Source organism: Anser anser, assembly GCF_964211835.1.
Source record: "Anser anser genome assembly, chromosome: 10".
NCBI lineage: Eukaryota > Metazoa > Chordata > Aves > Anseriformes > Anatidae > Anser > Anser anser.
In genome coordinates, this window is record NC_139730.1 from 19,477,408 (window position 1) to 19,503,942 (window position 26,535).

The 26,535-nt window shown below is 35.1% G+C and overlaps 2 protein-coding genes across 3 annotated transcripts in view; both read right to left on the minus strand.

Moving 5' to 3' along the window:
• UNC13C (unc-13 homolog C) overlaps window positions 1-1,940 on the minus strand; it is a 171,207-nt gene extending 169,267 nt beyond the window's left edge. The window contains exon 1 of the mRNA XM_083850451.1: window positions 1,801-1,940. The gene's annotated coding sequence lies outside the window, so the exon portion shown is untranslated. The remainder of the gene's footprint in view (window positions 1-1,800) is intronic.
• Window positions 1-26,535, minus strand: part of LOC310904991 (protein unc-13 homolog A-like) — a gene marked incomplete at its 5' end in the record, with an annotated part of 58,692 nt that overhangs the window by 7,441 nt on the left and 24,716 nt on the right. Inside the window, one exon of one of the 2 annotated variants that reach the window (XM_083850453.1) lies at window positions 15,564-15,627. In XM_083850453.1, coding sequence (XP_083706579.1) covers window positions 15,564-15,627 — 64 coding nt within the window. Of the gene's footprint in view, window positions 1-1,885; window positions 2,013-15,563; window positions 15,628-26,535 lie in introns of those variants that run through there. The other variant, XM_083850454.1, reaches the window with a different exon arrangement.

Genomic DNA, 26,535 nt, shown 5'->3' on the forward strand with positions numbered 1-26,535 from the left:
TCTTCTCCTCCAGCTTGGCAATACTCTGGAGTCCCAGTACTTCACCTGCGACTTCCCAAGTATTTCCACAGTCATATACAGGCATTATGATAATGCTGTGCTGACATCAGTGCAGGATCAAGCAGATGGTATAGTGACAGAAGACCTTAAAACAAGTCTGCGGCTTGTGAAAATTCCACCAAAAACAATATTTATCTTGTATCATTGCTTTTTTACATATGAAATGTCTTTGAGATGACAGTTAACCACAATCTCTATCATAAGACCCTTAAAAAAATAATATACAGTGAATAAAAGATGTTTTAACCTTAAACTACTTTTGTCTAACGCTTTCAGTCTCAACAGCATTCTCTCAACACTTTTCTCAGTATATTGAAGGCTAATATGGTAAGAATTAGCCCTAATCTTAGAACAGCCAAATGTGTAAAGTAACCTCAAATTTTCATTTTACTTCCTAGCTATAGATTACTAAATCATAGCTGTGTATTGCACTAAATAAAAGCTTTTTTTTTTTTATAATGTAATCACTGGCAGATTCATGCAGAATACAAGCATCGTACCACCTCTGCTGTGGAAAAAGTTACATCTTCATGATCAACAGAGTTTGCACATAAAAAAGCAATTAAGTAGTGCAATACCAGCAAATCCTTTCAAGGCACTAGAAATCCTGTCAGCTAAAGGTTAACTTCAGTATTCAGATGCTGGAACTGATATTAACCCTTTCTCTATCAACACGTTATAAAAAATCCTACTGAAAGTGCCCTGCAGCCAAATTAAAAATGCAACAGAATAGTTTAAGAAGAGAATGTTTTAAGAGACTTCAGGACTACTAAACAATCAGGTGAACATTATTTTTCTCTTTTTTTTCTTTTAACACTAGACATGCCCATTAAAAGACAAAAATTAGCGTCCTTAGTACAACCTTTACATTCTATTTCAGTTTTATTACATAAAAGTGGTTATTAATTGAAAGAAAATACTATTAGAAAAAATGTATGGGACTAAAAAAAGTCGAGGGTTAATTAATATAATCGCATTTTTATATTTGCCTGTTTCTTCCTTTTAATACAAAATGAACCATCAGTCTCCTAGTAAGAAAATAGTTTCAGCTACTATTACCTGGTCTCTGGAACTGCAGAAGACAGAACACTAATGTGTAATTAAAGGATGTACAAAAAACTATTAAATACCTTTGTGTTTTCTTAGGCTATGGATTGGGGGGGGTGCATAAGAGAAGGTATTCTAACAAATAGGTTTAGTTTTGGAACAGAATCAAGCATTTATTCTAAGCAAGCCATTTCTTCAAAGCAAAGCTGCAGGGCGTTCATCTTCAAGATTAATCAAGACCCAGGAATAAATAAGCATCCGTAAAGCTCAATTTATTACTAATCTTATGATCAACTAGCAATACTGACTGATAAGTAAGACACATTTTCACCATGTATCCATATCTGAATTATTTAACTTACCTTTTTATATAACTTAAAATGTTCCAACTCATTGTGAAATTGAATACTATACTGCCTTACTTGACACTGTGAACTTACCAACATTACAAAATACACCCCCCCTCCCCCCTTCACACACACACTTTTTAAAAAAGAAGTGTTGATTCTTAAGTCTGTTTGATCTGGCAGTTTCATCAACATTGCAGCATTAGAAAGAAAATCAGTTACAAATCGTTGCACTGCGTTAGCTAGAACAGCGGGAGGTACACTCGGAATGAAAATAAGGAAAGGAAACAAAGGAAACAGAAAAACGTATGCAGACTAGATACAAAAATATGAAGATGATACATACCTGGATTAAATTCTTCTTTACAAAGAAAAAAAAGCAGATTACATACCACCATCTTTATATTATTTTCCTTTTATGAAGAAATACTGTGCACAACTCCATTGCTATTTTCTCATTCTTCCTTCAGCCTTAAAAACGGTGCAATACAACATGAGGCTGCTTCTCAGTGATTCAACTCAAGTGCAATCAGGCATGCTGTCAGTCCGCAACAATATCTGTTCAAAATTCCATCATATTCCTTAGGCAGCATTAAATGCTTTCTCCACTAGCCCCCCTTCCTGGTGTTTTTTTTTCCACCCTCCTACAACTTGTGGTAACAGCTAGGAGTAATTGTATTCATTCTGCATCTCAGATTTATTTCTCCACTATAACAGCAAAATGGGAGTCAGCATCTTACTCCTGGTCAGGTACAACATCAACGGGAGAGAACAGCAATCTTCCCGGTGTTTTATGTGCTGGTAGCTTCACCCATTGCTGTTTTCTTCTGACACTGTTTCTGAATGCAGTGTTCGCTGCAATAGCCACAGCCCTCTTGCGTGGAAGGCAGCCCCTCTGCTTCACAGATGGAGTAAAATAGGCTTATTGAGAGCCCTTGCTCATAGAAACAACACATGTAGTGCTTCGTGAGAGCTAGCAGGTGCACCACTGTCCACCAGGATAACAGGGAGAGATAGTAGCTGTTGGTTGGTAAGGCCATGTTTCACCCAGCCTTTTATTTATCAGTTTGACATGACACCAAGAGAAACAATTGTATATTTTTTTTCTTTCAGTGGGGCTTTCACCAGCAGTTGATTATTGTTTTTTTTTTTTTTTTTAATGAATCTGCTAAACAGGTTCCTAACAATTAACATTCCATGTTTATTTAAGGATGCTCCAGATAGCAAGCAGTACATCACTTCTTTCTTTTCCATACAGTGTATTTCGTATGCTCTCAGTTAATACCTACAGAGTAGGACTCAGTCATTTGTTTATTTGGATTCAAAGAACGGAACAGATTATTATTGTGCATGCAAGAAGTAAATCATTACCCTGTACAGAATATATTGGGTGTTCTTTCAAATGTTATCTGACTTAATAGCATGTGTGTAAGGCCACATTCAACATATTAAAGATGTATTCAAAACTCTGGCACATGAAGAACTATAGAAATACATTCAGAATGATCCTATATAAAACCGTTCGTGCAAAGATGCATACATATAATGCAAGTGTAAAAGTTTTACAAAACATATGTACATGCATACAACCGCAGCTATACTATTACCACTTAAAACTTGAGAGAGAGCAACACTGAAATGCCACATAAAATACAAAGTTTTCTGCTAGAAAATTATGTATAATTCCTGCATAAAGATAAAACTTCAGAATTTCTGGTCATATTTGTAACAAAGAAACTAGGAATTCAGTTATTTACATCTAAATTACATTAAGGATACCTTGAGTAAAATTGAAAGATAGTGGTTAAAAGTATTTAACAATTTCCAGTAATAGTTATTTAAAGCTCTATTGGTTGTAGCTTTCACTTTCTGCAATCGTATTATTATTAGCAATGGGATCTTGGAACACAATGCTTTTTAAGTACAATTTACACATGGAACAATTCTAGAATATAATCACTTATATCCAGTAATTGGGCTTTTTTTTGTATATCATTATAAAAATAATTATGCACCATTATTATCTTTTGTTGAAATGAATGGAACCTATAAATACTCCTTTTAATTAGACTTATAGTTAAGAAGTAGATGAATGTTTTATTATTCACATTTTATTGTAATTTTTAGCCTATAGTAATTAGTTAGTATTCTAACTAAACTTATACAAAATGATGTTTCAAATCTACCATGTTGCATGCCAACAAAAATGCAATAAAACTTATAAATGCACAATATAAAATATTCTACTGATATATTCAGTGATATACACCTAATTACATGAGATGTAATAATAATGCCTCTCAAAAATCAACAAGACTGCTCATTAAGGATGCAAAATATATAAAAAATAAAAGAATCAGGCAGCCTAATCAATCATGGCTACCAACTGTCGATATATGCTTATGACAAATTAACTGTGTTTCTGTGAAGATTAAGCAAATGGTTTTGAGACTACAGACAGTAAAAATGGTAAAAACTGGGAAACTTTTGCAAAAATAGATTTTTTTCATTTAATAAAAATTGTTTACAAATAGCATTACTCATAACATTTAGTGTTGTCATTTTCAAGCAAGTTGCTATGTATTGACCCTTTTTATACTAAACTGGAATGTTTTCAGGTGTTGAATGGTTTAATTTAAAGCCACTTATTTGACAGCCCATTTGAGAGCAAGGAATTTTGTTCTGCAAAATTTATCTTTTAATTGTTTTTATATTGATATATATAAATATCAGGTGAAATGTACATATACAAAGGAAAAAATGAAGAAAAGCACCAAAGACCTTCAGAACTAAATTATGATTTATCTACCCTGGATATAAACTTACATACAGAACTTGCAAAAAACAGCAAAATGCTGATTTTTCTTGCAGTGATCTGGACCAATCAAGAAACTAATTGTAGTTAACATACATCTTGATTACCTGCAACCAGATTTACCCAAATTCATCTTCACAAGAAAACTATTTTATATGTCTGTTCACATGATCCACACAGAGATATGATTTTAAGAACTTTTTGAAGTAAATATACAAGCAGAGATTTTCATTCTATATAGTACCTAAAATAAGTGTATGTATGTTCTCACAGTTCTGGTTGCGCAGATACTTCCATGTTAATGACTGGAATGAAGCTACTGTTCTTGAAAGAACATCCATACCACCTTCAATAAACTAACACAAAGGAGCAATTTGGACACATGGGTCATTTGCATTTTTGTGGTTACTTGCCATGATCCCCATGTGTTGATAAAGTCATCTTTATTAAACACACCTTTAAGGGCTGACACTGATTTAATTTACTTCACGGATAGCATTAAAAATATAACTGCCACTTGTATAATTAACAATACAAATACAGTCTATATACAGATGCTGTGATTTCTCTTACAGAACTCTAGCCAATCCCGGTATCTTAATAATAGCAGCAACTACTTTATCTTGCCAACTCACACATGGAGAAAATCTGTAACGCACCAAACCCAAACACAACCCCCATCCAAAACCAAAAGCCACAAACAAAAAATAAATCCCAGTGGCATCTAACAGCCTTCACATACATCTATTCTGTATGCCTATTTCAAGTATTAGGTGACCATGACAATCAGCAACGATTCTTCTAGGCAGCCATCTGTCAGTGGTCAAGTGTTCTTGGTATAAAGCAAATGGTGCCAATGAAGTTGCATTTGAATAAAATGAATGCAATGAAGCTCCAGGCACATGTACATGGGGGAGAGAGGTCATAAAAAACACTAACTCATAGAACAGAACAGGATACCCTGAGCTGGAAGGAATCTGCAAAGAACAGAGTTCCTGGCTCCACACAGAAATACCTAAAAATTAAAACACGTCTAAGAGCATTGTCCAAATGTTTATTGAACTGCAGACTTGCTGCCATGACCGCTAACCCTGAGAAGGCTGTATCTCATAGTACTCACTGTACATGCAAGATGAAGTTGTACAATCTGAAGATGTAAAAGAAAGGTAATTAGCTCCGTTCCAGGATAACTATAATATGGACAACTACTGAAAGGGAAATTGATCAAAACTACTAACATACCTTAAACAAATGACTACTACTTTAGTCACTGCTAACCTGCATGGAACTCAGACTACTAATCAAGAGGAATACTTCCATGCACCTTCACAGCTCCAAGACAAAACAAATCTCCCCAACAAGCTTCAGGACAGACAGTGACTATGATCTTTCTCATCTTTTCTAAAAAGAGTCAGACTTTTCCTTCTGTTTTTTTGACTGGATAGCTTTGAAATAAATAAATAACAAAACTACTAGAAATGAATAAAAAGCTGAAACCACAGCTGCAATGCATCTAATAATTTCTCTCACTTATAAGGATTATTATTCAGAGAAATATTGTTGCATGTGAGAACACACGTAGTAGTACCCTTTGATCCTGATTAAGTAGTTTAAACTCTAACGCTCTTCTGTAGGGGAAAAACGAATTCAGTAATTTCAAAGTAGTTAAAACTTTCCCAAATTTACTTATCTTTTCAAACTATCTTAGAACTCAGCTTATAAAATTTTGAGTCCATCTGCACCTAAACTATACCAGTATGTATTTCATTCTATAGGCTAAAATACACCTTAGGATATCAAGCTCAATATGGAAAACAAATCCATCTGAAATATAGTGTAATAATCTCATACAAAGCAATTTTATATTTAGAAACCAATTACATTCTGAAAATGGGACAACAGCTTTGCCTGTACAGATGCATTTTTACACACACACACGATTATTTTTCTTAAGTTTCAGCATCTGTAGAAAGAAAACAATTGTTTGTATATATTGCTTAGGAATAATAGCTTGTCAAGTGAAAATATTTCCAGAGATTTCCATTACTAATTCTAGGTAATAAAACCAGTGGTAAATAACTTCTTTAGGATATTAATTGACTGTTTCTATTGCTGAATACTTAGACAGAAATGGTGATTTTTATAAACTGATTAGAAGCAATTTAAATTTTGTGATGAATCTCAGCCTGAAATTTGGAAAAGCTGCCACAGAATTAAGCTCTCTCTGTGCCATCTTCCACCTCTCTAGTCTTATTAGCAGACCAATATTCCTTCCCTTTCATTACAAAAAGGCAGTAAGTGTGTCAGTTCTTAAATTGATCAATTAAAAATAAATAAAACCAATCAATCAATTCTTAAACACGTATTCTAAACCTAGTCAGAGATTGGATTATTTCTTCCAGATTAGAAGAAGAAAAACAGCTGGGAAGAATAGAAAGGCAGTTTCTGCAGTCAGTTGGAGTGAAATCACGCGGTCTGCTTGCAGCCGCAGGGATGCGCAACAACTGCTCCCCCGGGGTGTGTATGGGGGCGTCTCTGCACGCAGCCGGCGCGGACTCGGCTGCGGCAGGCGGGGCGACGACAGCGGCCGTGCGCTCCCAGCGCCCCCCCTGCTGGCAGCTCGACGGCCCCGGGCCCGCCGAGCGGGGCGCGCTGCTGCCCGCAGTTGTCGGGACGCTGGCGATTTCAAATCGCCTGCGGACGTAGTCTACGACAGCCACACAGCTACCAGAGGTGATCACGCTACTTTTACTTCGTTTTGGTTTAGCCTATGGAAAATTGTCATGCCTGCAATGCTTAGCAGAATTTCTAATTTATTAAAAACGTAAAGGAATGTATAGAATAGAGCACTCCCACACCATTTTTTTTTTTTTTTGGAAGCACATACAGAGTTTTAAAGACATTCTTCTCCCACACCATGATTATTTTCTTTACGGTAAACCTCACTGTTTTTTCTAGAAAGAAGCCTTTATACTGAGAAAAGAGAAAATAACTGTTCATGACATGCAAATCTTGACACTTCATAAGTGCATAGGATCCACCTGTAAGTTGTTTTTATATTTATACTTCAAGATGACTAGGAAGTATTTTGAATATTTTTTTTTTTTTTTGAAGTTATGGAGGTTCAGACCATTTCTTATTTCCACTAAATCTTCTCCAAACACAACTTCTTTAAACTTATTGTTAGGTTTATAAAATTATGCGTTTTAAATTCCATAAAGTGATGTAAAAGCAGCTAGAAGGTTTTAAAATCAATAGAGAACACACAATTTTAAAAACATAACAGCTTTTGGACAATTTAAACAGAAGTTGGCTCTGATTTCAGAAAGGAAAATATATTAACTAATGCATTGTGCAATTACTTATTTTTGCTCTCTTAAAATTGGATAAACTTATTATTGGTGCTACAGACATAAAAGCATAATGAACTCAGAGTAATAAACTTGTTTGCTTTTTCTCGTCGCCCCATTATACAAGTCAATTTTTATTATTTCCTCTTACAAGTAATTTATTTCTGTTGATTCTTTACGACTTGGTTCCAGATAAAACAACCTGTATTATAAGCAAACACTGCCACAGATCAAACTACATGCATTAGACTTCCCATTTCTCTGCTCTATCAACGCATGCATCCTGGTCCCAGCTGAGGAACTGATTGTTGCCTTCAGCCAAGGAGTTTGAGTTTCTTTGATGCAAGATCTCGTACATGCTAGTGTACAGTACACGCTAATACCCTTGGTTGAGTTTTACTGAGATAGCTGTAATTAAAGTGTGAGCAGGATGAGAAGAGAAGGGAAGTTGTGGGATGACTCAAATAAGAAGAAGAGAAGGAAAGAGAATCTGAAGATGGCAATACAATATCAGCAAGGATCAGTCCATTGCAAGGAGCAGCAGAGAGATCCTTCCCCACTTTGCTGGCCCAGTGGAATAAGAAAACAGAACAGAAACTCCCAGTCTTATTGGGATGATGCACATATTTGTGATTAGCCTAGTAAGTTATCAATCCTAACTTTCTCTTGTTCACTTTAAGAAATAAATGGTTGCTTTGCACTCAAGTTATATTTATCCTGCCTGTAGAGTCCCTTTACACAGGGAAAAGCTCTTTGGAACAAAAGTAACCTAGAGGGGGAAATTTTCAGTATCTCCATTCCACACAGCCCTCAGTCATAAATTCAAGTATATACTTAACAGCCATACCAATGACACTAATTAAGAGTGCGAATCACCAAACCGTCAAAGAAAAATTTATTTGGTAGTGAATTGAAAACAAATGGCCAACCTCAGTAATTTGAAAATGGGTAAGGTGGGTAGATGGCAAGAGATCACCAGAAAATTCTGTAACGGTGAGACAGGAACTCTAAAGCAGGTGCTGAAATGACTCTAAAATCTGAATATTTGCAACAATCCTCTCACAGTGCTAGGACTGACAGAGCAAAGGGATATATCATTTATAACAAACCTGGAAGCATAGTGATTTGCTCCCCTGGATATTTTTTCCCCAAGCCTTCACTCTCTAGCCCCTGCTTAGATCCTATCAATAACTTCTATTAGCTTTCCATTAGTATCATTCCTTCTGCCAGGTCTTCATCAGTGCTCCTTTCTCAATTGGACAGTGCTTTTTTCTATCTCCCACTGCTGGGGGAGATCCCAATTTGTGCCCAGTTGCTGGCATCCCAGTACCTCTCCCCTCTCACAGCGTGACTTTTCCTTTCTTACTATTACAAGAAGTACTCTGTCAATTCTTATCATTAACTCCAACTCTCCACAACTTAATGGATTCTTGCCTTTATCCATCCTACCTATTCATCTTTATTACCTTTACTGCATTCAAAAAAACATCTTTTGCTTCCACAGAACAGTATTCTGGAATGACAATTGATTGATACCAACTGGCTTATTTTTCCTGTTTTATGTGAAGTACACATTCTCACTTCTAAATTTTTTCGGAGAACCCTGTTGCATTTCATAGTCTTTCAAGCATCACCTCAAATATTCACAAAATCCTCTATAATTCAGTTACAAATATGCTCTAGGAGCTATATAATTCTGTAGCATATTGATTTAGCCATAGACTATCAACAAAACCAGTAATAAATAATTTAACATGGGTCCAAAGACACTCTACACATCACTGTAACAGGTTGCTGGAAATAGATATTGAAATGGGGGAAGGTAAAGAATGTTACAATGGTCTCTCTGAACTTTGAAGTAAAAGGGAAAATTGAAGTTTAATTCTGGAATAGAGTATGTTACAGGATGGTTACAAACCATCTTGTTTGTTGATGTTCTTTTATGACAGTCAAGAGAGAAATCTTAGGTTTCTTACTCTCTATATTATTATTCGTATCTCAATTCTTGAAGAGGAAAGCAAAATAATACTTCCTTTTCTTTGTCTAACAGATTTCTTAAATGATGGTGCAGCAGGTCATAAAGGTTCTTTCCTGGAGTCTATCATTCTTAATACCTTCATTTAACTCAGGAAGGCAATTTTTACATTTCATGTCAATTTAAGGGGAAAAAGAAAATCATAAAAGTGTTTTTTGTTGTTGTTGATGTTTTGTTTTTAGTAGTGTATATCTTGGCACAGAAGTCATGAGACATTGAAGACAAAATAATGGAATAATTTTTCACTTGAACCATAGTCCAATTAGAACATTACTAGTAACATGTTAAACAATCTACCAACGGAGCAGCATAAAACTTAGTTACTTCCATGCATCTAGCTGCTATGTTCATTTTTTACCATGACCTTCCTTTATACCTCACTGATGTGAGATGTGCTATCTTGGCCTACTAGCTGAATTTCTAATCCATTAACTCTACTTAGACCTACATCTTGCAGGCTGCAGTCATGTATGATTTTCCTTTTGTTTTACTACCAAACACAAGAGGCTTGTGCAATCTTTACTTTCACTCCTTGAGAGTTAACACTGAGCATGAAAGGCCAGATTTCCTTACTTTTATGCGCTTGAATGCATTTGTCAATGAGGTCTTATCAACAGGCCAAAAGGTACCAGTTTGATAAATATCATACAGCTTTTCTGTGCTGATTGAATTTATCTTGGAATAAAGATTAATCAATTTCACATGAACTCTTAGAGGAAATAATTGTTATCTGCAAACATTGTACTCCTTGTTGTGGGTTCAGTAGCTAAACCTAAACAACTCAGTTTTGTACTGCTGATTCACTGATCAGCGAATGGCCTTTCGTCAAAGTAAGCTTTCCAAACAACACTTCTTGAAAGACTAAAGGACAGCCATTAAGTGATCTCAGAACTGTTAGTCCAATCTTTTCATGTTGCCCCTTTTACCTTCAAGTACAGTCAAAAAGTTCAGACAAGATATTCAAGATCATTTTTTCCAGAAGTCAAACTACTTGATGTAGCCATTCAATAATCTTCAGACAATAATAAAATCAAGAATGATTCATGAAAGGAATACATCCAATAAAGTCCTTCAACTACTTTGACATTTTGAACTGCCTCATAATGTCAATTAATATTCTAAACCATTGCCAAAATATCTTTAAATGGGCAAACTTGCACTGATACTAAATTCACTTGATTGAAAAGAAAATGCAGTTAAGCATTTCTTTGTATTCATATTGTCAGTTCATTTGTCACTGTTTAAATATTTCACCTCTGGAATAAATTCATGAAAGTTATGAAGAAATGCATCTTGTTTGCTGACAGTCATTTAGCCCAATCAATATGCTGATTGTCACTTGAACACTATAATTACGTTTTAATTGAGTAGGGATACAGATATTTATTATTATCAATTTAAAAAAGGAAATATTTGTTTATTTACACTTGAAGACACTTGCATGTCAATCACTACTTGGAATACAGGGACACAAAATTGTTCAACTGAAAGATTTTTGAAAACTTGAAAGTTTCTTTGGACATGTTGAAATCTTTTAAAGGGAATCTTTTCATTAATCTCACAGCAGCATAGCTCCTAAGCAGAGAAGGATTTCTACTTACCCAGTCCAAAATTCCCATCGCTATCACTATGTAATATTCGCTTTAGTATTAGTTTGTCAAGTTTGTTTTTTTTCTGAACAAGACAGTAAATCAATAATGCTGACAAAACTAAGCTACAGATAACTTCTGTTAGTGAGTATTCACATACTGAACACCACTACTGTGTCTATCATGTGGATAACACAACCTTGAATCACAAAGAACAGCGTAAAAGCAACACACAGTGAATACTGAATTATCTATCATCTTTTGTTAGTATTGGAACACACACCAAATATTTTTAATGGTATAAATATTGACATTTAGATATACTACGCTCATTCTACAAACTAAGAAATAAGACACGTAAGGAAGATACATCTAGGCTAATCCATGCCACTGCTTTTTTTTTTTTTTTTAAAAATCATCTCCAGTTATAAGCCAATTAATATGGTGCCGCTATCTCACCGTCATTCCTATACCAAACACAGTCGTGGAAGGGTACAAGGGATAACTTATTACAAGTAGGTTTCTGTTTAATGTTAGCCTTCAAAGTCAATTAGCCTCATTTATTTTTTTTTTTTTGTTTTTGTTTTTTTTTTTTTTTTACAAACGTATATATATATAAATCCATCTCAGGAAGTGACATTTATTCAAGAAGCAAAAAAGTCTCTAGAATAGATAGGGTTAGTAGTTAAAGATAAGATCAAAATGACATACACTATGGTGTGTAAGTGGGAAAGAAGAAAAGGGAGAATGTATTTGATTGTATTTAAGGTTGACACTGAGCCAAAAAAAAAAAAAAAAACCAACCACACACTCTAAACCCATCCTCTCATAATTATTACCAGTACTTAATAGCTCTGATTTCAATTCTGTTAGAAAATTGAGGGGAAACAAAAAACAAACAAACAAAAAAACCCAACCTGTTCATTGTCCCTGATGATACAGTAAACATGAAACTGAAAAAACAGGAGTTGGATTCTAGAAATTCTTTTTTGTTTTTAATCAAGATGCAAAGCTACAGTTAAAGGTCCCTATCTGGTCCTGCAGTGTCTTTTAAAACACAACTTATTCCTCACGTACAACTTTTCCTCAAATGCTTAAATTCTGTCCCCTCCCATATATAGAAGTGATTTCCCTCATACTTTTATCTTAGCATTCTCACATCCTAAAAGATTCCAAGAAACCTTAGCTATTGCAAACAGACACTGTGGCAAGTTTTTTTTTTTTTTTTTAATATAAAAAGAGACATTCTCCAGACCAAAAGCTTGGCACTTTTCCTATCTGGTCAATATTTAAGTAAATATTCATTAGCTGCCATCCCTGTGGTGAACTACTGGCTGTCATCTCATATTTAATCAGAACTGCCTAACTTAATCTCTTAATTCCATAGACTAACATTAAAAGCACACATCCCATATGTTCTTTCTGGAACTTCAGGTCCTTCAAATGGCACTTTGCTGTCCAGAGAGTTGCTAATAAGCCACCTATGTATTTTCCAGTGCAGTAACAGTTCATGTTTATTGTATTTAGGAAGAGATAACTGAAGCTGCAGCACTCCAATTTCTCTGTTATGGGCAGATATTGTGTAGTTGTCTGTTTTAAAGACCATCCACACGAGAAATCTCCCCACACACACTCATCTCTATTCTAAGTTAAACCTACTCCCTTAAACAACCAAGAACAGTGGAAAAAAATTTTTTATATATATATATATAGCTATTGCTTTAACTCCTCTGCTCTTAAAAGCCTCCAGGGATGGATATCCTACAGCCTGCTCCAATGCCTAAGAACCTTCCTTGCAGTTGAACCTTCCTGGAGGTCAATATTTCTTTTCCCAATTCCTTATAGACAAGGACAGTTCCTTTCTTGGGGAAGCAGGATCTTACAGTACACCTACATACAGATGTTACTTTCTGTGATGAATTACTCATTTTTCTCATTCATTTTATCATGAAAATTACTCATTTTCTTTGTAAATATTATACTGTCTGTAAAACACATTAGAATTGTTTAGTTTTCTGATCTTCTTGTGCTACATATATTCTTTAACTTTCTTGTGATGGCCTTTTTTTTAGCCACGAAAACACTTGCAAGTGGAAATCTTATTTTAATTAAGCATTGGTAGAGATTTATCCTTCATGACTCAGATTTTCTGAGCAAACACTTGCACTTAATGTCGTATCAATTACTCTAAATTGACATGGACTAAAGCACAATTAGAATTTAAACAAAGAAAAAAATAACATGCCAATAAAAAGGAAGTGTAGTGACAGCTTCAGAAATTTGCAATCTAGGTCATCTCCTCTTAGTAATCCTTATCTTTTTATTTTGTTTCTCACATAAAAACATTGGAAATTCCAAGATTTTTTTCTTTTTTTTTTCTTTTTAAATATATGCTGTAGGTACTATATCAATGCAAAAACAACGTTCCATTCAGTTTGTAATCTCATCTGACATAAAATACATTGAGAAGGAAAAAACAAGGTATAGTGGTACACAAAAGGCAGACAAACAGTATTGGTTTTGGTTCTCCACTGAAAGTGTGTTTTTTGAACTAATTAATTAAATCTAAAGATTCTAAAAATTTAAATCCCAGATGATGTGGATGATAGTAATCTAACCAGTTGGCTATGATACAGATGTATTGCCTCAATTTGAGAGAAGAACACACAACATTAAAAGCCTATGAAACACACAAATACATTAAGTAAGTCTATTTACAATTTTGTTTGACGGTTACTAATAAGTCTGACATACTCTTTCAATGACTAGAGAACACACCAACCTCTAGCTCATTGGTTTTGAAGCTAGCATTGACTGGCAGTGGTGTAGTGGCCACTAGTCAAATAGGCACTACTTCACTAAGAAGATTAACCAGAATTTAAAAAGCATCATTGGTGTTTTGAAAATATGAATTGGATTCAGGCACCAGAGAAAATAGGCTTCTGGACACGTCTCTCTGGGCTGTACTATAACTGCCATACACAGGGATGACACAAGTTCATTGTTTCCGAAAATTTGTTTATCTTCAGGATGAAAAGACAAAGACAAAAAGACCAACATAACTGTCCCGGTTCCAGTTAGGACAGAGTTAATTTTCCTCATAGTAGCTGGTAGGGTGCTATGTTTTGGATTAGGATGAGAAGAGCGCTGATAACATGCTGATGTTTTAATTGTTGCAGAGCAGTGTTTACACCAGGCCAAGGACTTTCCAGCTTCTCGCTCTGTCCTGCCAGCGCGCAGGCTGGGGGTGCAGCAGGAGCTGGGAGGGGACAAACCCAGGACAGCTGACCCAAACTGGCCAAAGGGGTATTCCATACCATCTGACGTCATGCTAAACAATATATAGGGGTGGCTGGCCGGGGTGGGGGGGCCGGCTGCTCGGGGATAGGCTGGGCATCGGTCAGCGGGTGGTGAGCAATTGCATTGTGCATCACTTGTTTTCTTACACATTATTATTATTAATACTATTATCATTATCACTATTATTATTATTATTGTTATTATTATATTCCTGTCTTAATAAACTGTCTTTATCTCAACTCACTGGCTTCACTTTCCCATTTCTCTCCCCCATCCCAGAGAGGGAGGGGGGAGGGTGAGCAAACGGCTGTGTGGTGTTTAGCTGCCGGCCGGGTTAAACCACAACAATAACCTACAACCTAAGCCACTGAGGCATGCAGATATTGCCTTTTAATATTTGCAAACTGGAAATAAAAATACTACTGTATTTACTATGAGGGTGGTGAAGCACTGAAACAGGTTGCTCAGAGAAGCTGTGGATGCCTTAGAAGTGGCATGTGGATGCCTAAGAAGAACCTTAGAAGTGTTCGAGGCCAGGCTGGATGGGGCTTTGAGCAACCTGGTCTGGTGGAAGGTGTCCCTGCCCATGGCAGGGGTGCTGGAACTAGATGGTCTTAAGATTCCTTCCAACCCAAACCATTCTATGATTCTTTCAAAGCAACCAAATCCTTCCAAAACACCTAGATGTCTGAAGTTACAATTTCTGGATTAATATGTAATGAAGATAAAATGGCCTAACTACAATAATTTCTCACACATCTAAAGAAAGTTTCAAAATCTCACTTTTTTCTGTTTCAGGAAAAAAAAACAACCACCACCTGAGGGGCAGGAACCATGTGGATTTTTAAGAACCAGTGGAAGGAACTGGCTCTATTGGAAAGTCAGCAATCACAACCTCGGATTCTGCTGTAACTAATAACAACTTACACAATGAAGAAATCTTATACTAAGTTCTTCCTCCACCTGAGAAAATTCTTTACATTACAGTAATACAACAGTAGTTTTAAGAAGAGCTCTTACCTTCTGAATAGCCCTGGCCCATCTTGCTTTTGCAAAATTTCTTCCAGTTTGATTTTTATTTCTTCTGGTGAAAGAAAAATTGTTTAGAATAACAAAGTATAGAAAAAAATTAAAGAGCTCTTATAAGTGTGCAGACATACTGATCAAGGCTAGGTAAAACCATAGTCTTTTCTGTGTTTCTTCTGTATATACTATATGCTTTTTATACTAGAAAATATTAGCTCTATGGAAGTTATTCTTAATACGAACTTATGAAAACTTATCCTGGTATTTCTTGGAAAAGTAACTTTATACTTAGCAGGAAAATAACTAAGCATCACACAGCATCATCTTTCTACTCAGTATGTTGAGCTGTTCATTAAGTACTCTATCAGTGAGTGCATTCACAAGTAGCTCTACTTTGCACATAATTCCGAACAAGATATATTTAAACATGTAGGAAAATTCTTTATTATGATCTCTTTAGGTCTCAACATGGAAGATTTTATTCATATGTGATGAATGATATATTATGAACTAGATCACTATTTGTTATAGTGGATACCCAGTTTCTAGTTCACTTTTTCCAAAAGGAAAATTAAAGTTACAAATAAATATATATATATTATTTCAAAAACCTTTAGTTTTGTATGGATTTGTATGCTGAAATTAATAACATATAAAAAGCCATTATTTTAAGTCTTGATAATTAATATTTTGATTGTCTTACTTTCATTACAATGAATATAAGTATAGACAAACACATTTCTCTCTCCTCTTTACTCTCTCTACTTGGGTTCTTAGTTGATAAAATAGAGCAGAATGTTTATAGTGAAAAGTCCCTAGATCTGTTGGTGATTTAACTGTAAAATTAGAGCATGGCACACACATGCTTGATTCAGCATACAGGGAAAAATATACAGACACTAGACGGTAAACAAAACACATGCCAGTAATTCCATATGCTGATATTCTCTGCTGTAACAAAATATCAGACTGCAATTCTGAAACAATTCTCATCTATCCAGGCATTCCAAAGCATATGTTCAAGGACAGAAGACTGGCTCACAGTAACCCCTTTGGATTACTTGGAGCTGCAGTAATTCTAAGAGTATACTTGGCTTGCAAAGACATGACCCTTGCCCTTATATAATTAACAAGTTATGAAGGAACATTGGCAAAGGAACATATTTCCTCCTTATTCTGCTTAACAAGTAAGGGTTACAAGATCTTTGATATCAAATGACAGGATAATATGAAAAAAGTGGTGGTGGCTGGGAGGTTGGGGGGGCGCAGAAGACCCTGAATTTTCTCAGTAAAGACAAATCCTTGTGAGACAGTTAAGCACTGTCATCCACTGTTTGCAAATTGCACTAAAAGAATTACTGAGAGGTTATCTTAGAACCATCAGCTCTAAAACCTTCAGCTAAATCTCTAAGAGGAAAAAAAAAAAAAAGCAACCAAAACAAAAACTTACATTTAATCAGCTAAGCATAAGTAACAGAAATCTTTGAAACAGGAGCGTCATGCAAGAGATTGCCCACACACTCAGAAGCTACACAAATCAATTTTAATGAGATTTCATTATTCAGCTGTTTCACCACACCAGTGAAGAATGTTGTTTTAAGTTGTAATATACTAACTCAGTTCATGGCTTTTACACACAGGTCAAAATCATTAGTACAATCTCTAGCACTCCTGAGGAATTTCTGTAATTCAAAATATACAGCGTCATACAATAAGAGGTAAGTAGTAAAATAAGTGTATATAGCAAAATTTTATAGGTGTAATATATGGAGGGCGGTAGCAACCTCTCCACTAAGTAAGGTTGCAGGGTATTTATACTATACTTCAGTAATATCCTTAGGTCCACACAATCCTACTTAATTATCTTGGATTTCTGGAATAATGTTCTTTTATTTGAAGAGAAAAGTGTTCTCTCTGATAAGCACAGTGGACCGAACATGATGCAAGTGAAGCATGAAGAGGTTTGTCTTCCCTTGCTCTTATCTTTGGGGCTGCATATTTGCAGGTTCAGCCTTTTTCCTACTTGCCTTTTTTTTTTAAAAAAAAATATTATGTAAAACATCCAAGTGATATTAGAAATTAGTCCATTCCATCTCATTGCTGTTATTTAGATGGGAAATATAAGGCAATAATTAACCTCAGGAATTTTTAAGGTAATTAACTTCAAGGTCAGATGAAGAATTGATTATCAATGTTGATTCAGAAGAAACCGATTAAAACAGTTTTCTCTGCCTTAACTGACAGTAAGCAGGGTCAAGAGCATTCTTACATTCTGAGGGATAGCGTACAAAGTCAGACAAAAGCATTTAGTTAGCCTGGATAACTTTTAGAAAGTCATTGGTCTGTGATCAGTCTGCTCAGCACTGCAGACATCTAAGGCAGAGTGTTCAACACTCCTCCTTATTCCAATGTAGATGTTTTGTGTGAAAACTCAGCATAGACAGGACAGAAGCAGCTTTCTACCTGTCTGCTACTTGCTATCACAGTTACTGGTCTAGTTTAGACAACAAATGGTTGTTAAATTTCTATTCAGATTCATTAAAACTAACTAGTACCTGTCAGGAAACAGCTTCTCAGCAATAAATAAAGCCTCAAAGTGGCAAGCAGTTTACAGGAATTCTGAGTAACAAAGACTACCAGATACTGTTGCGGAGATATCTGTACTGCCAACTGAACTAGGTATAAAGAACATATTTTTTTCCAGGCAAATACATTGCTTTTTTTTTTTTTTTTTTTTTTTTTGAGACAAAGAACAGAGTAACACCAGATTAGGAGACCTTTGCATAAGCATTAAATCAGAAAATAACGGAGTCGTAGCTAATAATTAAAAGATCATTAATTTCCCTGGTAGACCAACCAAAAAGCTTGGTAACAAACAAGACAAATGCTTGTAAAAGAGTGCCTAAAATTCATACTAATTCTGACACTGTTCCTACAACATACCGTGGTTTCTGAGAAGTTACTGGTCAGCCTCTTGTAGCTCACAATGCTAAGAATTAAAAAATAGAGAAGTCTCATAATGAGAAGCCCAGAAATACTCAGATACAATAAAATGAGCATGTAGCCCAGGTCAAAGTTTTGATGCACTGTGCATCAAACTTGTCAGGCCTTCTGATCTCCCTGTCATATGAACGTAAATAACCAGTCTTGTTAAAGTTAATTTACCATAAGACGACATATATGCACAGGCTAGATAAACATGAAGGCTGTTCACAGTTTTATCAAAAGCTAAGGATTTTTAATAGAGCACAAATATTACACTGACACTTCCATTTAACAGATGCTTTGCCTATCAATTTTTTTGCCCAAACACATTAAAATTGGTCCAGTATTTCAAAGACAAATGACATTTTCATGGTGCTTCTTGTAAAATTAAATCTCACTACAGACTGTTGAAAAGCAATTAATTACATAGTGGTTGCAATGTGGCCACATACAAATAGTTACATCTTCTGAATGCTTATTTGTTTGCAATATACAGTCTAGAACACTTGCATTGATTTCTAAATATTTATCATTAATGTTGCTTTCATCAGCTCTGACTATAACCTGAAATAAACTGTAGAAAAAAAAGTTTTGAAATGATTACACTTTATTTTTTCCTCCTCAAAAACATATATTATGAAGCACTTATTATTCAGCAATTTATACTCCCCACTACCAACACTCATGCTGGAATTAACACATTCTGCTTAAATCAATCTCTAATGGACTGGTCAAGCACAGCTCTATCTTGAAAGCATGCTACCCCAAAATTGTTTATATTTGTTTTACTTCCTTGAAATAACTTTCTGAAAAGCAACTTATACTAGTCATTCCTGTAAGAATAGGGAATATATAGATGCTTATTGTCATTTGTAGTTTATTTCCCCATTCCTTTGTGGTTCAGAGGGAGGGTGGAAAAGAATATGTAAAGATGAACAGCTTCAGCATCTTTTAGCATACACAAGAGAGAAAAAAAATAATACTTTTCAAGTATTAAAGCTATAGTTTCTGAAAAATGTACATATGAATGTACCTTGGGAAGCATATAATAAGTCCATAAGGTACTTGAAACTTTTGAGGGAGGATTTACACATCTGTTGGTGCAGTGAAGCTCATCTAGAGAACTATCCAGAACTATCTAGGGAAGTTGCTACCAGAGTTCTGCACACTGGCCCAACTTGATGTTTTATAATATTACATACACCTGGGCTACTATAAACTTGCCCTTGTTATGGCACCTGCCAGGTGATTATCTGGAGCCGATTGCATTGAAACAGTTTGCAGCTGAAAACAAAGTGCCTTGTATCACCACTTTTCAGAGCAACTCTCCTACTTAGTAGAAGAGAACACTGTTCATTTTGAAAAGTTTATCTGAAACTTGGAATTGTAAAAATGAGATCCCAGACTTAAGAATTATCATGCTACAAAGCTGTAATTTAATTTTAACTCATGTCACTCAGTTATAAAGTACAGATAAAAGAATTGGTATAACATTAAAAAGCTATGTAATGAGATCCAGTTTTGTAAAAACACTAGGAAGAATACTAGGCAGTACACATGTGTCTTAGCTATAAAATGTTAAGAGGACATAAATGACCAAAAAAACCCACAACTCTAAAGGAGAATTAAGAAGAGAGCTAGGCTTTCCACAGTTAGACTTTTTTTTTTTAATTCTCACAGATTCATGCAATTTAGCACTACCTATTTCATATATATATATATGCATATTTTCATATCTCAGTGACAACAGAAGTCAGAATTTGCTCCATGATACCTCTCCTGTAGTATTAAATATACCCTTGCACAAGTTACTATTTGCAGGTGTTCAAGTTGCACTTCAAAGTTTAGTTTCCAAACACTAAAGCAGAAAGTAATAAAAAAAAAAAACACACTCGTGGGCCAACCACTCATTTCTACAGCAAAGTTTAATTTTCAACCTTCTTACGCTATTTTCTTTCACATTTGCTTTCTTATCATCTCTACTTACACGTTTTAGAAGCTTTATCATCTTCGCTTATCTGTCCACATCACATATATTTCAACTGCTTTCACTTACAATAATTCACATTTACAGTTCTAGGTTCTTGGTGTTTTTTGTTTGTCTTAAATCTACAACTGTGAAACCTTAATTTCTTTGGGATAAGGTGCTAGATTTCCTCTCAGCTTGTATTTTGAAAGTAATATTTTTTGTGCTAATGAAATTATTTTCTGATTTTGAGATCACCTCGTGTACCTGCCTAAGTTAAAAAAGTACAATAATAATATTCAGACCAAAATATTTACTAAACACATGAAAAACAAAAAATCAAAACAAACAGATTTAAGTGCTTAGTGGTTTTCTTCCCACGTTGTTTTTCATGTTACTTACGTAATCATTAAGAACTTAAACTCTATACAAGTTCTACATGTTTTGATTATCTTCTAGAGTGAAACATCTAGATATGCATTTATCCCCCATAGTAAAACTCACATTTTTTTCCAAGCCCAAATATTTCCTCCACTTCTTCCTAAGATTTTCATAGGCATCATTCACATTTATGTTGACCTTCCCATTTTCCTGAAGATGTTTGTTCTTGCTTTGCCTTTTAGAAATACCTTTAAGCCACAGTCCTTTTTCTGCACAGCTGCTAAAGATACCCTGTCAATAACTGCAGCCTAGTTAACCCTCCTCTTCCTGGAGATAATTAACTACTTCTTTTAACTATTAGTTGCAGGGAATTACTTTCTTCTCCTTAGTGTGATTTCACCCCTAAGACTATATGTTTATGGATTGTTGCCATCTGCAGTACAACTGATTGAGGAACTCACAACTTATTTCAACAATTACATTCCAGTTACATTATTTCTATGTTCTGGCTTACAATATGACCCCAAAAATATGTGCATCGTTACAGATAAAAAGGTAGTAAGATAGTTGGAGTAGCTGAAAGTGGTTATTGGAGCAGGGAGATAAATTCTTAAATTAATGTAATTGACAAAGTCATTGATTTGGTACACTGTGAAGTTAGAGCATAAATTAAATTTGTCTTGATTTTTACATTTGCATCAACATAATTGTAGTGTACTTGTTTTACTGACTTCTTTTGAGTAAGACCCATTAGCGTACCATTCAAACACCTCTCACAGGCCTCAAGACAGGCGGCAGCATTACTGCAGATGTCAGCCCTGAACATAGTGCTGTGAGAGATCAGTTTTTTGAAATGCTAGGTGAAATAAATATTGACATTGACCTAAATGGAAGACAGAAAAACTATGTGAGCACAACAAAAAAGTTAGTTTCTATATGTGAACAGGACAGCAGCCAGAAAAGGGATGAACTGACAATATTTGTTTATTATGAAATTGCAGTTAAAAAGAATTAAGTGGGAACTGATAGAGGAACAGAGAAAAGAAAGTTTTAAGTGTTTTAGAGCTGAAGCAGCCTGAATTTTGATGTTAGTTTCGTCATCCCGTCACAATGCAAAAATAAGAAGAGGAATAATGCAAGTTGTCATTCAAGACCTATTGTTAGATGTGCTGTGAAATAGCTTCATTTATGCTACCATTTACACGCTGTGACAAACTAAACAGTCTCCAGGGCACAAGTCTACAGTACGATAGAGCTTTTCTATTCCACTTTGACAGCGAAGTACTGAAAGGTTATCTTTTTGTCAATCTTCAATAGTTAGAAATCCACCAGTGCAGAAGCTAACACACATGCACACACACAAAGGCAAGATGTTTTATATAAAGGCTTGAATTCAGACTGAGAACAAACATTGGACAGGGTTTACAGAGACAGCCAAAGGTATGCAACAATTTATTATACTTCTGAGACAACCACAAAATTCTTCAGTACTAAACCCCTCAAGTACAGAAATTCTTAATTCTTTTAAGTTACTTCAGATGTTTTGACTTTGAATGATTAAATATATTTTGGATTCAGCATCATGGAGTTTTCTTTTTGTTTGATGAACTCCGTTTCTCAAACATGGATACACACATTTCTCACAAGGTTTAGTTTACAAAACTGCGGCTTTTTTTTTTTTTTTGATTATGCTGGAGGAAATGATTCAATTACGTTAAATGTTATTCTGAAGAACAACTGCAAAGGAGGGCCTAGTGCTAAAGTGGATGAATCATAATAGTTTAGTTGGAAGGGACCTTCAAATATCATGAAGTCTAACTGCCTGACCACTTCAGGGCTAAACAAAAGTTAAAATGTGTTACTGAAGATATTATCAAAATGCCTCTTGAACACTGACAGATGGGGCATCAACCACCTCCCTAAGAAGCTTGTTCCAATGTTTGACCACCCTCAAAGTTTTTTATTTATTTATTTATCGCCACCACCACCCCCTCCCCCCATATCCCATCTGAACCTCCCTGGTACAGCTTTGTGCCATGTCTGTGTGTCCTATCATTGGTTACCAGAGAGAAGAGATCAGCACCCTCTCTCCCCCTTCTGCCTCATCAGAAAGGAATACAGAGCAACAAGGTCACCTCTGAGCCTCCTTTTTTTCCAACTAGCCAAAACAAGTGTTCTCAGCCTCTTCTCATAGGACATGCCTTCCAGCCCTTTTATCAGCTTTGTTGCCTCCTCTGACTGCATTCAGGTATCTTCATATCCTTTTATATCATGGAGCCCAGAACTACACACAAAAATCAAGGTGAGGCCACAACAGTGCTAAATATAGGAGGATAATCACTTTCAACTGGCTAGCTCTGCTGTGTTTAATGCAGCCCACCCACTCAAAGCTGTGAACTGGACTAGACTAGAACTGGACAACAAGCTGTCATTCAGATAGGTGGAAAATATATTTTGTGATTTCAATCTTAGTATACTTAGTATAGTGCCAATATTTTCCTGTACATTGCTACAGGAAAGTAGCTTTGAAGACTGCCCCCCCCCCCCCCCCCCCACACACTTCTTCTCTGGCAAAGCATATCAGACAGTAAATCAACATTTTACCACCAAGTAGCCTACTAGCTTTTCTGATGAATACAGGGATACAAGACAGACTTCCTAACTGAGAAATCCTCTCTTAAGTGCTGCAATAGTTACATTGTCTCCCAAGTGCAAGATATTTATCAGAATAAAAGCACATGCAATTAGCACAGCAACTGATTTACAAGACCAGGTGACACAAAGAAACACATGTTGGTCCAAATAAGACACTAGAAAGACACTGTTTTGCTGTCCTGTGAAGTACCGGCTTCTAATCCGTCTTGACTCTGTTACAAAACAGAGATATGTTTCCTGCACTGAAATGTTGAAGCCTTTCCTTACAGCAAATTCCTTCATACACTAAAGCAATTTTGGTAGCAAAAATGGCCCATTATTTCTGAAAGTTATTATGCTATACTGAGGTCATCCTGTTTAAGGCAAAGAATTCCTTAACCATATTTTTATTAAATAAAATAAATTGTGATAGATAAGTCATGGTTTGAAATGTTCTAAGAATATATTTGAAACATATTTTTTATGTTTTAACAGCAGTTTTAACTAGCTGAATATTAATGAAGTATTTTAATGTTGCCTTTCAGTAGATTTAATTAAGATGGTGTTAGCATGCTAGACAATTATTTATAGTTAAATTAAATAATGGAAAGGCTATATACCATATATTTTTTCCACTTACAGTTCATTTGCAGTCATGCCTATAGATCTAGTTCAGTTGCTCAAATGCTTCTTCATCCATACATTTCTGCTTTTCTGAATATAGAGCACAGTTTAATTATTTATGTTTCAGTATAAAAATCTGCATCTACAGACATGACTGGCAAAGAAATAACTTTTTTTTCCATGTTGTAGATAGTCTTGAATAACGTGAATTGTGCAGTGCAATAAGCAACTGTAAGAATAGGCCTCTGCTTCACAGGCTAAATGAATCATTAATACACATTATTTATTCAGTAAACATTTTTCCTTGAACACTTTTTTCCAGAGCGGAATGATACTAAGAACAATAATAATCCATACCTTTTGCAGAAAAAAAAAAAAAAAACAACAACTCATAATCAACAAAAAAAACTCTGGGGTTTGCTTTGTGAATTTAATGCTGTTCCTGTTTTCACTTCCGTTCATTGTGATTTGCAACAATCAAGCAGTAACAGAGAAGGCTCTACTGCTGTATATAAACATCTTTAGCTTAATACTGCTGTATACTGCTGTATATCTTTACCTTAAAGCAGTGGAAAAAAATGAAATAAAATGCATGTATATTCATCTATGTTGGAAATTAGTATCCTAATCTACTCATATTTAAGTAGTCTTTGAACAGAACTACACTGTGGAAAGCAGTTGGGTTTTAGTTCAAACTTAAATGCAGATACTAGAGATAGAGATTATGTGATCAGTATTTTCCTTGCCCTTCAGCAATTGTTGCAGCCTGAAGTAAAAGCTGTTGCCATCTCTCTACATCATGTGCTTATACACATTTTCTGACTTCAAATCGTGATATCCAAGACAGAAAAGGAAGCGTGTCCAAGGCAGATGATTTTACTATTTCAGACTATTTGAATCTACTTACATGAGTTCAGGAAGACAACAAGTTCAGTTTTAGTCATGTATCAATAATTACTATTCAATGGACAATGCTATAAAAATCACATCAATACTAGAAATCCCGTTTGAAAATCTTTACAGATAGGTAATCAATCACATAAGGAAAAAATGTAATATGAAGTTCATAATAAATAACTTTTTTCATTTTATGCCAATCATAATTCTAGCCAAGGGTTTGTAACCAAGCCATCACAATGCAAGTGATATTTGCAAATTATTTCTAGTGATTTCTAGTAAAGCCTACGTTGTATGTGACTGTATTGGTTTCTTTTGAGGAAGCATTTTAAAGATGAAATATGGCACAGCACTAGTAGCCTAATTAAACATTTTCTCCTCTTCCCACAGGAACTCTTTTCTCCCTCTGTTATATAGGTCTTTCTGTAGATCTCTTGAGCCTCTCTACCTGAAATTGGCTGTGTGTTGTTTTGATTTTTTGGGGGGAGGGGGAGAGGATGGGGAGTTGACAATGGGAATTTGTCTGAACAAGAATAGATACCTGACTTGGCTATTTCAGCTATTCTATAAACTGAATAGCTTTTCTTTTACATTTTTGTTTTAGTAGTTTCAAAGGGAATACTTGCACAGAGATTGAATACACTTCATATGCACACATCTATGAGCATTAATTAGATAAACCATTTCCCAGAAGCTGACAAGGCTACCTACTTATATAAAAGTAGTAATTTAACTAAAGTGTAAGTGTGTTAAGCTTCGAAGAATGCAAACCTTTTGGTAATTACAGATGCATAACAGTAAATTGTTATAGCTACATGAAAACAAAACAAACAAAAAAATGAAGAATGCATAGACCTTAATTAATCTAGAACCAAGAAACAAAGTTCTTAATGACTTCCCTATTCCATTCACACCAACATCTAATGAATTCTTTGTGAATAATGTTATTACATAGAATTTCAGGGGAAGTCAGAATGATTTGTCATTTATTGTGAAAGGTTTTCACCATAACAGGTAATACAAAGCCATAAATAGTAATAATGAAGTCAATTAAAGCTCAATAACAGGCCATCATAGGATGCAAAAAAAGTCATCAAAACATTTCCTATAATCACAAGCAAAACAGACACATGAAAAGATTTTAAAAAGTTAAACAGTGGTTTATAGGACAAGCAAAACAATATGGTTATAGGGAATAATATTGGAAGCTAATAATAACCTCTGCCATGTGACAAAGATATTTACATTTCACAATTGCATAACCTATTTTATAATTAAGTTTTATAGGTTGGTTTGCATACCTCAGGAAATCAAACTTTGCTCTATCTTCTGTGAGAGTTAGATACCACCTCTTCTCCTAGTAGTAACTTCTCCATGGTTATCTCATTGATAGATTAGAATACACAATTATGTTGAAAACCAGGAATGATCTGAAAAATCTCTTTTTAAAAACTGTGTTGTATTAAACCAGTTACCCAA